We start from the raw sequence: 20244 nt of genomic DNA on the forward strand, positions 1-20244 counted from the left end.
CTCATAAAACATGATGCATTACTACAGCTGAAATTAGTTTGCTGTGGTGAAATTTACTTAGCACATTACAAGTACATTAACTCAAGTACTTTACTTTGTATTGTTTTAAGTTAATTGTACTTTTTCCTGACTATTTCCATTTTATGCTAATTTATACTTCTACTTCACTACCTTTCAGAGAAAAATATTCTTTTAAATTCATTTCATTTGTTTGACAAAGTCACTAGTTACTTTGCAGATTCAGATTTTACACACAAATGATTAGCTTGTAAAATATATATTGATAAAACCACTTGAAAGTATACCTCAACCTGCTATTAAAATGCTGCATAGATTCCTGTGCAGCATTAATGAAACTACAGTTGTATAATGTATAACAATGACATGGATCATTATGCTGCATAATGACAACTTGTGATACTATATTTTTCTGACACTCCTTTCCAGTGGTGGAAAAAGTACATCTTTTACTTAGGTAAAAGTAGCAGTGCCAGCAGTGTAGAAATACTCTGGTACAAGTAAAAGTCCTGTATTCAAAATTATTACTTAAGTAAAAGTACATAAGTCTTAGCATCAAAATCAAAAGTACCAAAATTAAAAGTACTCACTATGCATAACTGCCAGTTTCAGAATAATATATGTTATGTGACTGGATTGTAAGTTTTGATTAATTAATGTGTCCATCACTTTAATGCTGCAGCGGACAAAGGTGTAGCTAATTTTAACTACTTTATGAACTTTTGGGTAGTTTAAATGATGATCATGCATAATAATTTATTTTATATTAATAATCAGAATCTGCAGAGTAACCTGTCAAATAAATGTAGGGGCATTAAAAGTATAAAGTACTAAAAATTAAATACATTGAATTAAAGTACAAGTACTTCAAATTTGTACTTAAGTACAATATAGTAGTTGAGTACATGTATTCGGTTACTCTCCACCGCTGCCGCTTACAAACCTCAGGACTTCTTGCATTTTTTACCTGAGTTAAAACTGGCACTGCCCACCCTTTTACCACCGTTGCCACTCGTTCACTTATTACTTGACGAGCTGTCTTACGTTGAGCGCTGTTTCACCGCTGGTTGGTCGGGAGGCTGCGGACTTGGAGCGGGAGCGCGCACGGGAGCGCGGAACAGTGGAGAGCGTCGTTTTTGCGTTGCCACGGAAACCGCGGACGGCAGCGGAGCTCGGAGGGAGCGCGGTCTCCGACTCCGACTCTGGTTGTTTCCACCACCACGGTCTCACCTTTGACTTTTCAGCGACGGGTTCCGGACATTTAAGGGAGCTCCGGATTCGGCCGGAATTACCGTTTTGGTATTTTGGTGAGTAACTAGTCAATATTTTGAGGTGAAACACCAGCTAATATCACCGAGCGGGTTACCTGTGGAAGGGGGCGGCTTTCTTGACTAAATGAAACTTTATATTGTTCCGCCATTTGCCTACTGAACTGCTCCGTAAAGCCATGTGGCATCGCATTGGCGTGATAAATTCAATTCCACGCGGAGGTCAGTCAGTTTAGTTTATTAAAAAGCATTTAATCGATGCCAGCGCACCTCCTGTACAGCTACGAGCGACAACACCTGGGCACGTTTTGCGTTTGATAAGACGGGAGGTGGTACTGTAAGGGTGTACACACAGTGGACTTTGAAAGTCTTGCGGATGCTCATCTGAGGGGAACGCATAGCTAACATTTAACTGAATCGAGCCGTTTAGCTTTTTGCTTTTTCTCAACCTCTTTTTTGGTCTAAAACTTTGGAGTTTCAACGAACCTGGATTGGTTTACCCCATGTGTTTGAATTGGTGTTTTTGTTTTGAAAGGTAGGCTACTTTTGAAAATTTGGTTTACCATTCCTTAAAAAAAATGTAACTGGAAAAAAAAACAATAAAAATTCAAGTTTAATTTCACTGTTTTTTGTTCCGTTTACTCTGCACAAAAGACGTGTTTTGAATGCATGGACGTGGGTTCTTTGGGGGTTTTTCCTTAGGTTGTTGTAGACTATATTTTTAAGCTCTTTGAGGCAAATTTATGATTTTAGGCTATCTAAATAAAATAATATTTGACTTCAGTTCATTGTGCAAAGTTGCTCACTTTTAATTCTGATTTACACGAATCACTCCTTGCAGCAGTAACTTTGGTTAATTTCTGTCATATATTTCAGCAGTGGTACAGCTGAATGACCCTGGAAGTTTCCTCCTGGGAGAGAGATGGAGAATAGCTCTCAAACACTGCCACCCTCGTCCCCATGTCCCACCACTTTTGGAGGGTCCGTGCCTTTCTCCTCCTCACCACAGCGGACCTGCTCCAACGGCCATGTTTCACTCCCACTTTCACCCATTTCATTCCCCCCGTCCCCTACCTCACTTTCTCCAGCAACAGCAGAGTCCATTCACTCTTCCTCCCCTCTTTCACACTGCGCAGCATCTCAGTGCCTTGAAGGACAAAACATACAATGCCTCAGCCCGGCAAACATATCTGACCAGGACGACCTGACGTGCCTCAGCTGGCTGCATCAGAGAGGCGACCTGCTACCACTGCAGCCCCTTCCCAAAATGACACCACTGCCTCAGCTAGAGTCCTCCGCACCTACACGGCCTCTTCCTCCGGCCTTGTCCAAGCCGCCGTACTCCTTCAGTAGTCTGATTTTCATGGCAATAGAAGATTCACCAGACAAGAGGCTTCCAGTGAAGGACATCTACGAATGGATTGTGAACAATTTCCCCTACTACAGGACAGCCTCTGCTGGCTGGAGGAACTCTGTTAGACACAACCTGTCCCTGAGCAAGAGCTTCTGTCGCATTCAGAGGGACAAGAGCCAGGTGGGGACATGGCTCCCAGTTTCCACATTAAGAGTAACAGGGTCATGTAGCAAGTAAAGCGACTGTGATTTAAATTATAGGGGAGAAGTGAGAGAAGTGAGAGAAATGTTCTCCAGCATCACACTGAATCCAGATGTGCTGCTCTGTAGTGAAGTCATTAATCAAACTGCCCTCCAGGGAAACTATTATAATCTCCTCCACACGTGTTCAGTTTGTAGTATGGTCTAATGTGTCACTGTTGCTTAAGACGAACATCTTTGCATGGGTTGTTGCTGTTTCAGTGTTCTAAGAAGTTTTGTGTTACTGTTTCAGTCAGTGGGGAAGGGATCCCTGTGGTGTGTTTGTCCAGAGTATCAGCCGGCGCTGCTCGAGGTGCTGAGGAAGACCCACAGTTATCACAGCACCAACAGCAATCTGATAAACAAGCCTGCACTGTGAGTATAGTCACACAGTTTAAATATGTGCAACAGGGCTGCACGATTTTCATGATCAGTTTATCCTTTTTTGATTAATGTTCAACTCCATAAATTCAAAGTTAAAAAATGCTTATTATGCTTATGCTACATTTTTCTGTATTTATTTAATGACTAAAATATGTGATTACTAAAGGTGGAGTAGATAAAATGTTCTGTTCATTGAATCCTTGTTAGATCATTGATTAGACGTCAATACTAAATGTTAGCGGTGATACAACAGTTTTGATAATCAGTTAATCAGACACAAACATTTCTTGGCCCCAGCTAAAACAATGTGAGAATTTGCTGCTTTTCATTGTTTTTTAATACATTTAAATTGAATATATTTGGATTTTGGGCCATTGATCACACCAAAGATGCAATTTGAATATTTTTCCTTGGGTTCTGGCAGATTGCAATGGGCATCTTTAAGAATTTTCTGGTTTTTATAGATAACTGATCTGATCTAACTGATAAGAAAGACAAATAATCATTAGTTGCATTCCAACAAAATGGTTGGTTTCTTTCTAAATTTGCTGCATTTTTTTCTTGATAACATTCTAACCAGAGCAGTTGAATGTGATTTCCCTGTAGTGGGTGAGGTGTTTCTGCATAATTTTACATTTGAATGACACTGTTTCTGAGGGGTATTTCAAACACACAAACAAACAAACCGTATTTATTTAGTTGTCTAACCATCTTGCCATGTTGTATGCAGGTTGGAAGGAGCTGACTATGGGTCGCCTGCAGTGTGTGACTCTATGGAAATCTCAGGTTCGTGCTGAGGGGACTAACAGCAGGCTCATGTAACTTAATTAGCATAGGAACTTACATATTTGACCCTTTATGAATATCTTTGAGTCTACAATATATTTCATCAGTGGAGTAACAGCTCTCTGTGACACTTTTATTACATGCAGCTTTTCTCCGTCTCTGCAGCTTTCGCAGCATGCAACATTGTTCCTGTGTTTGTGTTCAGTTGTCATGGCAACAACCTTCTATTACCGTGGCAACCCCGCAATAGTCTAGCTCGGTGTCCTTTATGTCCACTCGCCTTATTTCCGACCCTATGCACTATATTGGCCCACATGCTCACTGAAGAATCTGACAAGTGGTTGTTCAACCAGTTAATAATATTAATGCCTTACCTTATGACTCATATTCTGCCTGTTTGTTTGTTTGTTATTTAGATCCCCATTAGTTATTGTATTGTAACAGTAGCTACTCTTCTTGGGGTCCACATAAATGTATTTAAAAGACTTGAGCGGCAAAGAGTACACATAACATTTGACATCCATACTTACAGTGAGTCTCGACAATATATAAGACAAACACTAATACAAAAACAACAAACAACAAGGCGACTCAAGGCTTTTTTATTACATAGATAGTTCGACATAATATTATCCCCTTAGGGAAATTAAAAAAATAATCAGTTAGCAACTTAAATCACTAAATCACAAGTGTGACAGATAATTAAAGAATAGTTAATTTTATTTAATTAAAGATAATTAAATAAAGAACAAAACAATCATATACCATATTAAGCAACACAATTTCTTGTGTAAAAAGGTACAATCTTAACTTTTTGTTAAAACGTGTTGTGCTACTTTCTGACATCAAATAAAATAACTAGTAATTAATTCCATGCCACTATTGCTCAATAACCGACTGTTCTCTGTATTAAACTGTCTGGAGGTAACAGAAAGTTACTCTCTGTAAAACAATGATTTCTGTCTGAGAAAAAAACCAAGAGGTTTGTATAAAGTCTTCCCGACGTTTAAGTTTATGATGATGTTTCCTCTAAAGCACGCTGAAGAGTAACGCGGGCTGTTTTTTACACCAAGTAAAATGACCATTCATTGTGACTACGCATGGTCGATATGGGCAGTGAATTGTCATGCAGGCTGCTATGTTCTGTGCTACCTGTGATCTATTATGATTACTTTTTGTTGTGTTGGACCAAATTACTGAGCAGTAGTCTAACTGTGACAATACTAATGCCATTACTCATCGTTTGGTTAAATAGCCAGGCATTAATTTTCCACAGTGTTTTATGTTTTAACACTTTGACCTGTTATTTCTGTCTTCTTTGATTGTTTTTTTTTTTTTCTTCACATGCAGATCCTCTTTCTCAAACCCTCCTCTCCATGCCCTCACCCCAAACCCTGACCATTGATAACCCAACTTTTGCTGAAAATCCACCGTACCTTTTGACCCCGGATCACGAGGAGCTTGTCACAATGGAGTCGGTTGAATACCAGCAGGAGGAGGTCAGCGAGGAAATGGAAAAGGACCCCCTGTCAGACAGCGGGTACATCGAGTTACATTACTACCAGTCTCACCAGTACCAGTACCTGGTGCTGCCGGGTGACACCGAGGTGGATCTGGAGACTGTGGAGATTCTTCAGCTGGATGCTGAGGCCCAGGAGGCTGCTGGGTCGCTGCTGGACCTAGCAGGTGGTGGATATTAATTTGATATCTCATTTAACAGTCACAGCCGATGCGATACTTCAGCAAATACTCAAATAGGGCGACATAAATAGGATTTATGTTGGTTTGGATAGAGTGATGATGTTTCGTACATCGGCTGCTTCCTCCTGAGACGCTGACACTGCCCTAAGGCTTTTGTACTGTTGTGTAGTTAGATGACAATATAGATCAACTTTACTGATGGACTAACATGTATTCAGGCACTTTCAGTGCAGAAGCTGAATGTACCAGCATACCATGCCATACAATAACAACCTGGACAAAGACTTGAGAGGGTAACATTGATCTTAGATATATAGAAAAGATTATACTCTGAGATTTTAAAACCGAGGAGAAAGTATTAATAGAGTATGGTCTTCAATACAATACGTTTTTAGGGTTTCCACTGTGATTTTTTTAACAGATTAAGTTCATTCTCAGGGAGGGAAGGAGTGCTTCCAACTCAAGCAGAAGTAGTGTTTCTTGACCAAAATATTTCCCAAATTAAAGTATGATTTATACAGGGTCGGAATTTGCACAAGAAAAGTACAAACGTAGCTCTTTTGAGGAATACACTGAGCAGCGCACTAACTCACATCCACACTGGTACTATTTCAATATGAGTATGTCTTACCAACCAGTTCTTCTCCCATTCTTCCAAATGGTAACCGTCTTTTCTTTATAATAATGTTTTCATAGAGGTTACTTTATGTGGGGGAAAAAAACTCTCAAAATAACCTTAAGTTGAATATCTTGCCCCTTAACACTGTTACTGTAGCCTTTTCTGAAAATGCTGTTTTTCTAAAAGTAGTTAAACTTCATTAAAAAAACACTTTATTTATAATGTAATTACAATTGTAGATTGTAAAGTAGGAAAGCACTACTCAGTTATAATAATATATGTACTTCCAATTTCATTTGAAATGAATTTCTTTACACCCATTGTCACTCTTCAGATCATGTTCCCTACAGTTGATTTTATGTTACTGAATCCCTAAATGTCTTTTAATTTTTTGTGAATTTGTAACCTTGGATATGATCTTGTAAAGCTAAGATAAGCTCTCTTCAATCAGGAAAACAGTTTGATTGAAATGTTGAGTTAAAATGTAAGACGAACTCACTGCCATTTAAAAAAAACCTTACATTTAAGGATACACTGAATCTGTGTATGTAAATTGTATGTATTTTCAAAAGCTCTAGATTTTATAATCTAACAAATAAAATCTGTCATGTGTTCTTGGGAATTAAAATGGCTGGTTATTATGTTCAGACAACATATCAGTTCCATTTTAATAGCACTATAGTTTACTACAGTCCTAACATGGATGGATTAGACCCAGAAGCCCAAGGGGTCAGGAGCCCCCTGGGCCAGAACCTTAATTTTTTCTGCATTTCTTGTTGGAAATACTTTTAAAAAAAAGAAGCAACATGACTACAAAGATGTACAACACCCACAAAGAGATGCAAAAGGACTGCAAAAAGGCATAATGACAACAAAGAGACTCAAAACAACCACAAAGAGACACATAACGAATACAAACAAATGCAAGCAGTCTGTGTCTTTCTATGTATAGGCTACTAGGTACCATTACAAAATTTGTTGTAGGGTAGGTTTGAGTATTTTCAGTCGCTATTGTTGCTGTTTGTGTGAATTTCACCATCAGAGGGCGTGACATTCACATCCCACAGGACCAAATACAGTCTGCCTGATATTTCCATGATATGTCCTCAAACAAAAACCCGTTGCTAAGCTACGATTACTTTTTCACCCGCTTAAATCTTTCAGATAGGATTTGTTTACATGCAAAACACATAACTCCTGTTTTACGTTACCTGTCCGGTAGTTCCGTATTCGTAACTTTGCATCGAAAACTACATTTCCCGCATGTATGAGGCAGCGTAGTTGGAACGTTGGGTAACGAAGTTCATACACGGACTAATGTAGGAGCAGGAAATCACATTGAAACGACATTTCCCTGAAGGCCCTGCGCCTGCTGAAAACGGAAGTGTGCGAGGTTCGTGTGGTTGGAAAAAAGTTTTCATGGTAGTTTTCTTGCCAGTGTTAAAAAAAAAAAAAAGTTAGGTCCCAGTCGTTTGTCGACTCTCATGAGATTGTGTTGAAGCTGTCTGAAGACACAGCAGGTAACATTACACTGTTATACAGCAGCTAACGCGACGAGAGAGAAGGTATTTTCAAGCTTATTCGGTGTAAACATTTGAAAAGATTCCTGCAGCTAACATGTTTGCTTTTTACTGTTTTTTTTTGACTACATGTAGACACACAGGCTGTTTGCTAGTAAGCTGGCCCGTCAATAGTTCTGGGCTTTAGCTGTCGAAGTTGGCTAGTTGGCTCATCAAATACAGCAAGACAACACGCTAGAGATTTTTCTAGCTCAGTTGTCCAAGTCCAAGGGCTGCCAGCGTAGCCAACACCGCTGTCCGCGTCAAGTGGCAGCAGCTAAGACCAAGCAATGTTAATTACAGAGACGGTACTGAACAGTCTAGTTTATCTCAATCGGTACTTGCTCATAACAAAGTGCAGGCGGGATACAAAATATGTTATGGTCCCATAGCTGCTCAACTCGTCTTTTGACACTCGCTGCAGAGAAATGCCAGGCATGCTGTCTCTGAGTGCCACACCTTTGAGGTGTTGAGTTCTTCAGCGAGAGGAGAGAGCGCGCGTTGGGTATTAAAAATCACACATAAACTGTTGTGAAAGCCCCTCCTTGTGTTGCTCGTCGTGGGAGAGGGCATCCTCCGCAGACGGCAGCAACAATGGAGTCCATTGAAGCAGCTAAGATGATGAGCAGTGAATCATGCTGAATCCACTGGCTGGAGGCAGAGCAGCGTGACACCCATACAAGCATCCCGCAGTCGGCTGTACACAGGGCAAAAATGTTGTGTCTCATGGCAGGATCAGTGCAGGTCAATAGCTTTCTGTGTGATTATCATCCAAATCTCATTTGTTCGTGAAGCTGGAAAGAAAATCAGGTGCACGATCTTTAAAGAATTTGTCCTCAAGGCAGACAACTGATGGCTGTTGTCATTATTGGTTAGTCTGTTGACTATTTTTCCATAGTTCTCTTCTGACCTAATTTTTTTTTTTAATGAATGATTTCCCCTCCGGCGATCGGCAGAAAAAGATACATTTCATCTAGAGTTGAAATGATTGGTCGCTCAACAGAAAATGAACCAACCATTTTTAGAATCCAATAATCATTTCAGTCATTAAGAGGAGAGGAAAAAAAGCAAAAATGCAAAATATTTGCTGATCCCAGCTTCTCAAATGTGATGTGATTTGATAATTTTCGTTGCAATATGTGATAGTAAACTGAATATCTTTGGGTTTTGGACTATTGGTCAGATAAGACAAGACATCTGAAGGCATCACCCTGTGCTTTGGGAAATTATAACATGACATTTTATAGACAAAACAATTAATCAAGAAAAATAATTGGCAGATTAATTGCTAACGGAAAACCGTGGTCAGTTGCAGCCCTAATTTCATGCGCCACAGTTGCTCGGAGTGGTATTTTTCAATTAGCTCATACATTAAAAACTCTATTGTCAAGTGCCCATTGCAAATAAGCAATCTAAGGCAATGTCATTGAATATCCTGTGACTAGCCAACACAAAAAACGAAAAAAGAAAAAGTTCTTTATAAAAAGAAAAATCTTTATAATAACTTAAAATACAGAATAACAAGCAACTCTATTGTGTTTGGTGAATATTAATGAGTGAAACTATTGAGTGATGATCGAAATTTGAATCAAAGAATTCTCTTGCAGACTAAAATTGATTTTTAGAGAAATAATTTAGCAATTAATAATTTATAATTTAGTGTTGAACTATTTATTTATTTTTAATTTATAATCTGTTAATTGTTGAAGTCATTTACGAGGAAAAAATGTCAAATAATTACTATTCCCAGTTTCTCAGTGTGAGGATTTGTTGCTTTTCTATACTTAATGTCATAGTGATTAATATTTGTTTGGTGGCGTTAGCAAATTTTTCATTTTCAGTTATGGACTACACAATTCATCAAAAACAGAGAGACAGACAAATCAGTATTAATTGAGAAACAGTGATTAGGTGCAGCTCTAAAATTGCTGCGGTACTAATATCAACCTGAATGTTTTTGTGCATGATTTCCACAGGGACTAGTACCTCTGAAGGATGATGGGTGAACCAGGTCCAGTGCAGATTGTCACAGTGTGTAAGGAGGATCACTCCTTTGAGTTGGACACGGAGGCTTTGGCTCAGATCCTGTTGGCTCCCGAGGTCCGAGACAAACATGTGGTGGTGCTCTCAGTGGCTGGAGCCTTCAGGAAGGGAAAGAGCTTCCTGCTGGATTTCATGCTCCGTTACATGTACAGAAAGGTGAGTCACACTGCAACAAGATCTCTGTGTCCGACTTCTCCGATCGTTATATTTGTCTACAGTACTCAGAGGCCAAATCAAAGATCAAATCACCTAAGATTCACCAATTTAATGCTGAAATGTCGTCATGTTGGTCACAGCTGAATGGAGTCAGTTAATCAACTGAAAATTAATCTGCAACTGTGTTGATTGATTTATTATTTAAGTGAATTTTTTTTCAAGACTCAAATTCTAACATTTTATTATAAAACCAATGACTAAGGGAGGTCACAGCGAAGTGATACTGACTAGTTCCTCCTCCTGTGTTGAAGAATGTTATAACCTGGAACATTTTTAATAGTCTGAGGTTTGAGTGAAAATGTATGCAGTCATACGACATTAATACCCATCCCTGCTTTAACATGTGAACTAACTAGTTTATTGAATAGGAGGGATTGAGAATGTAGTCATTACCTTTTGTTAAGGAGTGGTAGCTATGTGAAAGCTCTCTGTCTGTTATTCTGTACATGTGTCTTAAACTAACTTTATGCTTAGCATTAGCTATGCTCATTGATAAGTCTCATTTATTTTCATAACTCCTTCCCAAGAGGGACACACTCATTGGCTCCAGTCATGCCAAACCATCAGCAGGTCAGCAGGGTGTCATATGGTCCTAGTTTCATTGTGGATTTGAACGGGAATCGTCCACAAGTGATGGAACAAACCGCTGTGACATCAGGGGTCTGTCTTGCAGATACAGTTCCTGGGAAATGTACTTAGGTGGTGGATAGGCAACATTTGTGCAATGTCGGAGGAGGAACGAGATGTACAAGTCACATTTATGCATCGTTATGGTCCCCGTAAGACTTACAGTCTGCCCAGGAGAGAGGATATCTGTTGGGTCCCTCTCGTGCATATCCTGAAGAACACTGATGCCCGGCTTCCACCAACTGGCAGGCAGTACACACTTCCACTGGGTCTGGAAAAGGCAGTCACTGCATCGTTCAAACTCTTAAAGTAGCCACTATTTCTTCAAAGCTTTTAATTTCCTGACATTGCCTTAGTTAAATTGTAGAACTTTTTTTTGCAGAATGTCCATTTGTAGTAAAATATGGTGTGTTTAATACCTTCATAAATATAGTTTGGTTCATAATTTTGTGCATTTACTAATTAAAACATGCACTTTCCAGTGGTATCATTGTTTTTCAGTTAGACTTTATCAAACACAAGCAATATGAACCTGATATATAGATGTGAAATCTTTTTTTTTTTTTTTTCATTTTTAATGCCTCATAAATCAGATATTTTTGATTTCTTTCAGACATGCATCTAGTTGCTAAAAAAGTATTATAACATGAGTATTATATATAAAAATTTGAAAGATCTGATGTGGATCAGTGTGAAGATATAGTGGGCTCCAAAGCATGAAAGAATTTTTTAATACAATTTTCAGCAAGCCATGACAACTGTAGGTATGCAACCATTTTAGAAGTTAAAGACATCTAATAGTGTAGAATAATCCCTGAAAATTTAAAAAAAAAAAAAAAATCTTTTTAGGAACACCAGTTTATTAAGGCCACGACCCCTTTTTTTTTTTTTTAAAGGCTCCATATATCATGCACTAAAGAAGATACTGGCTGAAAAATTTTGCACACTAGTTGTTTGGTACAATGACATTATTTACATGAAGTATAAAGCAAATCCAAGATCGTCAGTTGGGAAAATTTTCTAAAATCTGTTGATTTGACATGGAATTAGCCCTCTCTGTCATCTACATAGTGAAATGAGGACAGACTAACCAGGGAGATACTTTATGACTTGACAGGCCCACACTGCACTTAGTACGTTTTTGTGTTGTAAATTGTAAAGAGTTAGGGTTAAATGCCTCCTGCTGCTGCTGCTGCTGCTGCTGCTGCTGCTGCTGCTGCTATATTCTTGAAAGTACACTACAAGACATGTTTAAATTTTGAATAAGCCAGAAGATGTAGATACACTGAGTTTCGGTGAAAAGACTCAGCCTCCCCCTGACAAGTCTTGAAAGTGTAACTTGTGTTGGGCAGGGGGATGAAAACTGGCTGGGTCAGGATGATGAGCCGCTCACTGGATTTTCTTGGAGAGGTGGTTCAGAACCAGAGACAACAGGCATCCAGCTGTGGAGTGAAGTTTTCCTCGTTGAAAAGAGCGATGGAACAGAGGTACTCACACTTTATATTTATTTATTTATTTACTGTATGTGTGTCAACAAACAAAGCACTGTTTACTGAAAGAAATCAAATTAGTAGTTGATTATCATTACATTTATATAAAAGTTCCTTACAGGACTCTTATCTGATTTCCCCCCCCCCTCAAAATAAATCTTCTATTCTCTTATTAACCTTTCCACCCTTTGAATTTTCACAGAAAATTAATTGACAACAGTTTTGATAATTGATTAGTTGTTTAAGACTATAATCAAGCAAAACCACCAAATATTCTCTGGTTCCGGCTTCTTAAATGTGAGGAATTGCTTTTTCGCTCTGTTTTCAGTTATCGTAAATAAAATCTATTTGGGGTTTTGGTTTATTCCATGTAATCTGACGACTTTGAAGAAATGAGTGAATGAAGAGTTGAGTGAGTGCAGAAAATGAGACAATAACTCAAAGGTTGACAGTTCCTCCCCAGTACTTATTGGTAACGCTGCCATACACTATTTGTACCTCTACACGAGCCATGATTTGTCCTGTTATTTACTCATTTTATGTTGCTTTTTTAAATTGTTTTTTTTTAGAGGGTATTTCCTGTTTTTAAAAAACAAAGCTGTTAAAAAGACAGAAATAGAAGTATTCCTTCTTATAACATCCCTATTCGAAAACAAAGGCATCATGTTGTATGTTTTGTGTCTCTGCTGCTGTAGGTGGCAGTGGTGTTGATGGATACTCAGGGAGCATTTGATGATCAGTCCACCGTGAAGGACTGTGCCACCATCTTTGCCCTCAGCACCATGACCAGCTCAATACAGGTGACTGATCTCGTCTGAGCATCGCTGATTTAAATACTGCATTTTCTCAATGTTCTTGTAATGTATGCTTATATAGTTTCTGTTTTGTAGATCTACAATCTGTCACAGAACATTCAAGAGGACGATCTGCAGCAGCTACAGGTCTGTTTACATTAGCATGACAAGAGTCAGCCCGATGACGTGGCTTGTGAAGCACGTTTGAACATTTCCACCTAAGAGCATGGTGATTTTCAGCCCTATATGATGTAGTCTTGATTTTTAAGACCCAAGATATGACAGATAGAAGGATCTTAAAGCTTTTTTTGGATTTTTGCATCTCAGTATTAATTTTGCATTATGGGTGCCTCCTCCTCACAGCTGTTCACGGAGTATGGTCGCCTGGCTATGGACGAAATCTTTCAGAAACCCTTTCAAGTAAGAGCAACCACAAAATCTGATGAATTGTTGCTGATGTTGGACGTGTATCAGATCGTTTTTGTTGCTCTGCTTGATGTGTTTAATGTAACATCTTTCCATTCCTCCTACAGTCTTTGATGTTTTTAATCAGGGATTGGAGCTTCCCCTATGAATACACCTACGGCTTTAAAGGAGGCAATGAATTCTTGGATAAACGGTTACAGGTACCAGAGACGCCTTGTTGATATGGCAGAGTTTAATAAATACACTTGGACTTCTAACTAAACATAAATAAAGAAATGCACATACAGTTGCTTATCTTAAATTCCGAGTTCCTAGTTTGGTATTTCATCTCACTATTTTGTGGATTTTTAAAGGTTAAGGAGGCCCAGCATGAAGAGCTGCAGACAGTGAGGGAGCACATCCATTCATGCTTCAACAAAATTTCCTGCTTCTTGTTACCTCACCCTGGGTTGAAGGTTGCCACCAGCCCTGCATTTCGGGGGCAACTTAGCGGTAAAATCCCCCATTTTCCATGCTATTCTACTTCATTTAAGCTTGGTATTGAGCAGAATGCCCAGTATACTGAGCGTTGTCCTAACTATTGTTATGTTTACTGTGCAAGATGTGGCGCCAGAGTTCACAGAGCAGCTGCAGAGTCTGATTCCTAAACTGCTGCATCCAGATCGTCTGGCTGAGAAAGAAATAAATGGAAACAAAGTCACCTGCAGGGGCCTGCTTGAGTTCTTCAAGGTAACATCGTCTTCATCTGAGCATTCCTGCTGAACCTTAATAAGTTTTCTACAGCAAATCTGACATAAGTTTTGCATAATGTTCGGCTTACCAGGCTTACATCAAGATTTACCAGGGAGAAGACTTACCCCAGCCAAAGACTATGCTTATGGTATGTGCAGGATTAACACAAGTTTGAAAAAGACCACTCATTTTTCCTATGAACTGGGGTAATACTGACTTGTTTTTGTCTTTCACACCAATGTGTTTAACATATCTGTGTTGGTATCACCAGGCTACGGCGGAGGCCAACAACCTGGCAGCTGTGGCAACAGCCAAAGATCAGTATTACAAGAACATGGAGAAGGTGAGTTCACTTAGATGTGAAAGACGATGCATCAAACACTCATGGTTACTCTGGGGATCATTGTTGGCAACATCATGAGTGTTTTTTTTTCCCCCGGTACTTTGTTCAATAGAGAGTTTTTGTTGCTTCTTTAATGAGTATTTAAAGGGTGGAAAATCTTATACTATGTGTTAGCAAGGAATGACTACAAGAATTCTTGAAGCTTGGGACAAACCTGAAGACTAGCTGAAACCTACAAAGGCTGGAAAAAACCACACATGAAGATCATTTCCACCAACTTGAACGGGTTTTTTAGTCTGTCAGGAAGGAGTATAAACCTTTACAACGGAGTAAATAAACTGGACACCACACCAAACAACTGGTCATTAAAGACTGGAGTTCTGGTCACAGACGACCCTTCAAATCCCACGAGAACCCCAAATGTTCTTATAACAAAACAAACATGGATGACAACCAGTAGGTTGCATTGTTTATATGCAGTGACATTTTTGCTGAAAAGGCCAAAAAAAGGAGAAAAAAAAGCACCGAGTTTGGGGGAGATCCTCCATTGCAATTCTCCAGTACACTTGCACACTACAAACCAATTTGCTTGCCATTTTTCTTCTTCTTTTTGTTTATTTATCGGTACGTTTCCCTCCGGCAGCACACAAGTCAAACTAAAACATGTTTAAAAAAATCTTTATGAGAACAACTTGCAGCAACTTGATCTTAACACCTGAGATAAGAATCTTTACGTATCACACACTATATAAATTTATCTGCCAACTGTCAACAGACCCTGATCTAACTTGATCCGATCAGTCGTCACTCAAATCATATTCATAATCAGCTCAACAATCACCGTGTGTGTCTCCCACCTGAAGTCTCTTTTCTCTGTTTTTCTTTTCTAAGGTCTGTGGGGGAGACTTGCCCTATGTGTCTCCTGACTCTCTGGAGGAAAAGCATCAGTTTTACTTCCAAGAGGCACTTCACGCCTTCTTGTCCACTAAGAAGATGGGCGGACAGGAGTTTTGTGATCGTTACCAAGCACAGCTGGAGAAGGAGCTGGACGAAATGTGGCAGTCTTTCAGCAAACACAATGAGGTAAAGGATTATTCCAAAAACATAACATTTAACTTTGTGTCTGTTTTATTTGAAATTTTCTTTGAAAGGTTTTATTATTAAACATTAATTAAACATCTGAATCTTGCACGCGAGGACCTGATACACATGGCTGTTTTTTGCAGTGATACGATTTCAGAATTGTTCCTAATCATCTGCTTTTATTTTTGTTGTAAAAGTCAAAAAATCTCTTCAGCGCTTTCCGGACACCTGCAGTGCTGTTTGTCCTGGTGTGCCTCCTCTACATACTGTCAGGCGTGCTGCTTTTTGTTGGCCTGTCTACCTTCGCCGTGGTGTGTGACTGCACTCTGGGCGTGGCCATGATGGCCATGCTGACATGGGCCTTCATCCGCTACTCTGGTCGGTACCGGACTGTAGGAGGAGCCATCGATCAGGCTGCTGGTGTCGTCCTCGAGCAGGTCAGCTCAGTTTGTGTTAGCTCGTGTCTCTATGGTTGTCACAACTCTCACTTTATGACATTTTAGTAAAATTTGTTTCAATGCATGTACCTATTGAAGCCACTAGAGGGAGCTATTGATGCTGGGAAGAACAACAAAAACAGCATTCAACAAACATAGAATAAAAGAAAATGTAGATTCAGACTCACTTGCCAAAATCTGGCAAACAAAAACAGCACACATAATTGAATAAGTTAAGTAAATTCCCATTTTAGTGCTAATTTATTAGTATACTATTTAGACATTCTTGCTTTGTATAGAGCCTGTGTCACATGAAGCCAATCAAAACACTGTTTAATACTTGAAGTAACTGCTGCCTTGTTTTGGTTTTATTTAATTGGCTAACAGTTTGAGAGGGCTTTTGACCGTCAGCAGGAGCAAAGTTTACAAATGGACAAAGACTATACAGCTGAAGAATTTTCCTTGGCCTGGATCAGGACATTTCTGATCTTCAGACAGCAAAAGAATTTGCTGTCATGAGAAAAATGCCAATGATCATATGGCTGCTTGAAATCGCAGGCTAACTGAACTTCTGCAGCCACAATCTGACTCCCTCTAGTGGTGCCTTTGGGCAGGTAATGTAATAGTAAACATATCTTTTACTTAAGCCCTGGGTATACTGGAAAATAAGTAGTACTCATTTTTTTTTTTTTTTTTTTGCCTTGTGTCAATAGCTGTTCCCAAAAGACAAATTGCCAAATGTTGCCAAATTAAAAATGTATGAGCTGGATTGTGCATCTACATAGAACAAATGGAAAATGAAACAAAAACGACGAGAGTCTTAAAGCCATAGCACCTCTTTATGTAAAAACCAGAAGTGGTTTGGATTAATAGACCTCACGCTTCCTGGCAGGGTTAAAAATGTGACATATGAGGCTGCACAGTTTCAGTGAATTAACCACAACATAGAAAAACTGGTGTCCAGTGAATGTTGCAAGAAGCACTAAAGAGACCACACACTCAAATGAATCATCTTTTTTTTTTCTGTCTGTTTTCAGGCCACTGTGGTGTTGAACAAATCAAGAGGGACAAGCACTGGTGACCAGAAGAAATCCAGTTAGAGGACCTCTGAAACTTCTTAATCTCAATGCAGTGCAACCAGCACACAACACAAGCACACATTCATCACTAAAGCCTTATCATGCCACCCACTGGAGCAAACATGCAGCTAAAACCACATTGGCACAGGGTACAGTTGTGATGCCAATTCACCAGCATCTCTATTATGCGCGTTACTCTGCCTGTTTAATTCCAGGCTTATATAAAGGTGACTGGATTCACTGAAGCAGGGAGTTAAACCATCCCAGTCTCTCTCATCCATACTTCGTGTCTTAAATCGACACTGCCATCATTTTACAGTTTTACAATTGGTCTTAATAGACAAGTCAGTGTTTACTTTTAAACTTAAAAAAAAAAACTCATTTTCTGTTATAGCTGAATGCACCTTACATGGCTGTATATTGCTCAGACGGGGGGCAGTCAGGGTGCTTTTCAAACAGAGCTTCTGCAGTATATCTTTAAATAATGATCTTAAATAATGCTGGCTTGAAAGCTTATACATTTATACATATTTCTTTGTCGCTATATTTTTTTACTTATTGGCCTTAAAACATTCCATTTACTTTGTAGATTTGCTTTATATTTGATATAAACTAGCATTTCTAGACAGGTGAACTGTCACTACTTTGAAAGGAGAAGAGGATACGCACTTTGTATTTAGCACAGCAGATTTTGGAAGCTGCGTGTATTGGGAATTCAGTTGTTTCAAGTGCTTTGCTGTTTATTCCTTGATGGAAACATGTTACACTTGGTAGATTTTGATACTATATACTAGAGTGTTCTAGACAAATTCTATATGGAAATTTATATTCTGCAAAACTTTCCAACACCAAAGATGACACGTTATTGTAATACTCAAAGGTGTTTACCACCCGACATCATAAAACTAGGAACCAATCAACCAAAGAGATGGCTTTAAATGTTTGAATTATACTTCAGCCTTGTACTCCTGTCAGTTCAGTAATCAGTAAATATAAAATATGGCCTACAAGGTAAACAGGAGAGTTTTATTCCTTCAGAAATTTAGATATTGCACTGGCTGCAGTGAACCCAGTGAGAAAACATTTTGTCACTCAAACATTGCAAGTCTTGAACATACATGGAACAAATAACGAGCAGAATATTCAAATAGACCAAAATATGAAAGAAGCAGTAGCAACCTACAGTAAATGGGACTGTGTGGCTGTAACCCTGTGCTTTTTGTACATGCACCTCAATTTTCAGAAGATTACAGCACTTGGACAGATTATAATCAAAGTTGGTTGTCAAAAATCCTTCACATGCACTCATGTTAGTATGTTTGCACCTCAGGATTTTTTTTTTTTTTTAGGGGCCTGTGCTGTCAGCTCCACTGTGAGAAAGCACTCTGTGATATATCACTGTGATGCAGCATGTAAAGATCACATGGTTGATCTGGCGTCAAGCAAAAGGAATATTTCATCTATTTCCCAGTCAAAACTTTGTCACTGTAAAACTTCTTTTTTGGTAAAATAAAGGCTATACATTGCATTCAATCCAGCCTGAAACCATTGCGTGCTCGGGTCAAAGATTTGCTTCAAATGACTGACATGCAATGGTTGCATAACATAATCAGTTGAATTTGGGCGGACTTGTTTCTTTCCATTTAACCAATCGATCAAACATATTTTTCAAAAATCAGTCACAGAGAATTAAGAAGGTGGACTACACAGTGGATTTATTAGGTCTTAGTTTTCCATTGTGGGACCAAGCAGGTTGTCTCAGGCCAACTCAGACTGAATCAAGCATTGGATTAAAGGACTCAGATTATTTGCAACGATGGCCTACATCTCTGAATATGATGAAATGCAGATTCTTTCAGAAACACTGGTTTGGAAAGCCGAACAGCAAGAATTTCGTTCGGTAAAACACTAAGTGCTTAACCAGGCCATGTCACACAATCACACAATCAAGTCACGCAATCTTGTCGCCGCAACATTGTTGGACCTGAGAGCAAAAGTGGAGTCCTGTAGACTGTAATGATTCTACATTGTGATCTTCAACAACTAATATATTTTCTGTGCTCGAATACAGAGCGGAAACACAAAAAGCTGGTTGACTAGGAACAAGTCGTACAGTCATACAGGGCCAAAGTTACCATTGAAAAATATGGAGGATTAGGGACTTAGAAATTCTCAGTCCATGATTTTGCACATCCCACCTCTGTCCCTTTCCGCAAGAGGAGGAAGCTTCAGGATGTTTTACAAGCACATACGATTGCACTTAACCTTCTCTTTGGTGCTTTTTGCACACTGCTCATTCCAAAAGTGAATAAATGCATAGTATATTGTGATAATGGCTAATGTAATCATCTCTTGCAGGGGTTCGGTGGCCTTGACTTGAGATATGCTGTTTTATGAAGAATAAACAGAGCTTGAAAACCGTCCATGCATCTTTCCAATCTGTTTTTTTATGAAGTGGCACCAGGGACGAAACTCAGTTTAAGTCATGTGAAGGTTGTGTTAAACTGAAAGGAGGATACAGGCTCTTTTAAGGTCTCGAACCAGTTAGACCCACCAGCAGTTCATCAACGGGGAAACGCTTCCTTTGTGGCAAAGCAATGATCGATGTAATAGCCACAAAATTTTTGTGTTATACTATTCTTGTGCAACAACCGGCCTCATTCTGTCTGGCTACAGGCTATCCTTTTTAGAGCATTTTTAAACAAATTGATTTATAAGTAAAAACATGTTGAACAATGTATTCTTAACTGCACTGACTGATGTAATTATATTCAGAAATGTCTCCTTGAGATTGGGGGTTTTCAGATTAAACTGCCAAACAGTATATAGAATAATTAGGAATGACTGCGCCTCAACCAACCACAACGTTAAAAGTCTACTTACACATTAATGCATCCGTAATAATAATCCTATAATATATATATATTATGCAACACCATCAAATGAGCCACTTCCTGCACATTGAATACTTTTACTTGAGATGCTTTAAGTACATTTTGCTGACAGTACTTTTATAATTTTAGGTGTCAGAATGCAGGACTTGTAA

General features: G+C 39.0%; 2 protein-coding genes across 4 annotated transcripts; both read left to right on the top strand.

Moving 5' to 3' along the window:
- The first annotated feature begins 1299 nt into the window (after positions 1-1299).
- Positions 1300-6906, top strand: si:ch211-145o7.3 (forkhead box protein N2). The gene is made up of 5 exons (XM_040120274.1): positions 1300-1325; positions 2166-2820; positions 3133-3254; positions 3994-4049; positions 5400-6906. Exons 2-5 carry the CDS (start codon positions 2209-2211, stop codon positions 5747-5749), a joined length of 1140 nt encoding a protein of 379 aa, XP_039976208.1. The 5' UTR covers positions 1300-1325; positions 2166-2208; the 3' UTR covers positions 5750-6906.
- A 764-nt stretch (positions 6907-7670) lies between these two features.
- On the top strand, positions 7671-19779 carry atl3 (atlastin 3). Of its 3 annotated transcripts, none has more exons than XM_040119377.1 (14): positions 7671-7762; positions 9905-10127; positions 12167-12301; positions 13000-13104; positions 13195-13245; positions 13462-13518; positions 13632-13724; positions 13878-14016; positions 14126-14253; positions 14348-14404; positions 14528-14599; positions 15491-15682; positions 15880-16119; positions 17157-17267. In XM_040119377.1, the coding sequence occupies exons 2-14, from the start codon at positions 9924-9926 to the stop codon at positions 17217-17219; spliced, it is 1536 nt and encodes a 511-aa protein (XP_039975311.1). In that variant the 5' UTR covers positions 7671-7762; positions 9905-9923; the 3' UTR covers positions 17220-17267. The 3 variants fall into 3 exon arrangements, with proteins under 3 accessions (XP_039975311.1, XP_039975309.1, XP_039975310.1); XM_040119375.1 differs by lacking the exon at positions 7671-7762 and adding an exon at positions 7769-7889 and having other exon boundaries at positions 17157-19779; XM_040119376.1 differs by lacking the exon at positions 7671-7762 and adding an exon at positions 7769-7934.
- Positions 19780-20244: the final 465 nt, after the last annotated feature.

The sequence above is a fragment of the Xiphias gladius genome, chromosome 23 (genome assembly GCF_016859285.1).
Source record: "Xiphias gladius isolate SHS-SW01 ecotype Sanya breed wild chromosome 23, ASM1685928v1, whole genome shotgun sequence".
Lineage (NCBI taxonomy): Eukaryota > Metazoa > Chordata > Actinopteri > Istiophoriformes > Xiphiidae > Xiphias > Xiphias gladius.

What these genes read in the sequence shown, in the direction of transcription:
- si:ch211-145o7.3 (XM_040120274.1), top strand. Translation starts at nt 2,209, where the DNA reads ATGGAGAATAGCTCTCAAACACTGCCACCCTCGTCCCCATGTCCCACC. An exon ending in TTCAGAGGGACAAGAGCCAG is followed by an intron (nt 2,821 to 3,132) that starts GTGGGGACATGG and finishes TTACTGTTTCAG; the next exon opens with TCAGTGGGGAAGGGATCCCT. An exon ending in TGACTCTATGGAAATCTCAG is followed by an intron (nt 4,050 to 5,399) that starts GTTCGTGCTGAG and finishes CTTCACATGCAG; the next exon opens with ATCCTCTTTCTCAAACCCTC.
- atl3 (XM_040119377.1), top strand. Translation starts at nt 9,924, where the DNA reads ATGATGGGTGAACCAGGTCCAGTGCAGATTGTCACAGTGTGTAAGGAG. An exon ending in AAAAGAGCGATGGAACAGAG is followed by an intron (nt 12,302 to 12,999) that starts GTACTCACACTT and finishes CTGCTGCTGTAG; the next exon opens with GTGGCAGTGGTGTTGATGGA. An exon ending in AGCCAAAGACTATGCTTATG is followed by an intron (nt 14,405 to 14,527) that starts GTATGTGCAGGA and finishes TGGTATCACCAG; the next exon opens with GCTACGGCGGAGGCCAACAA.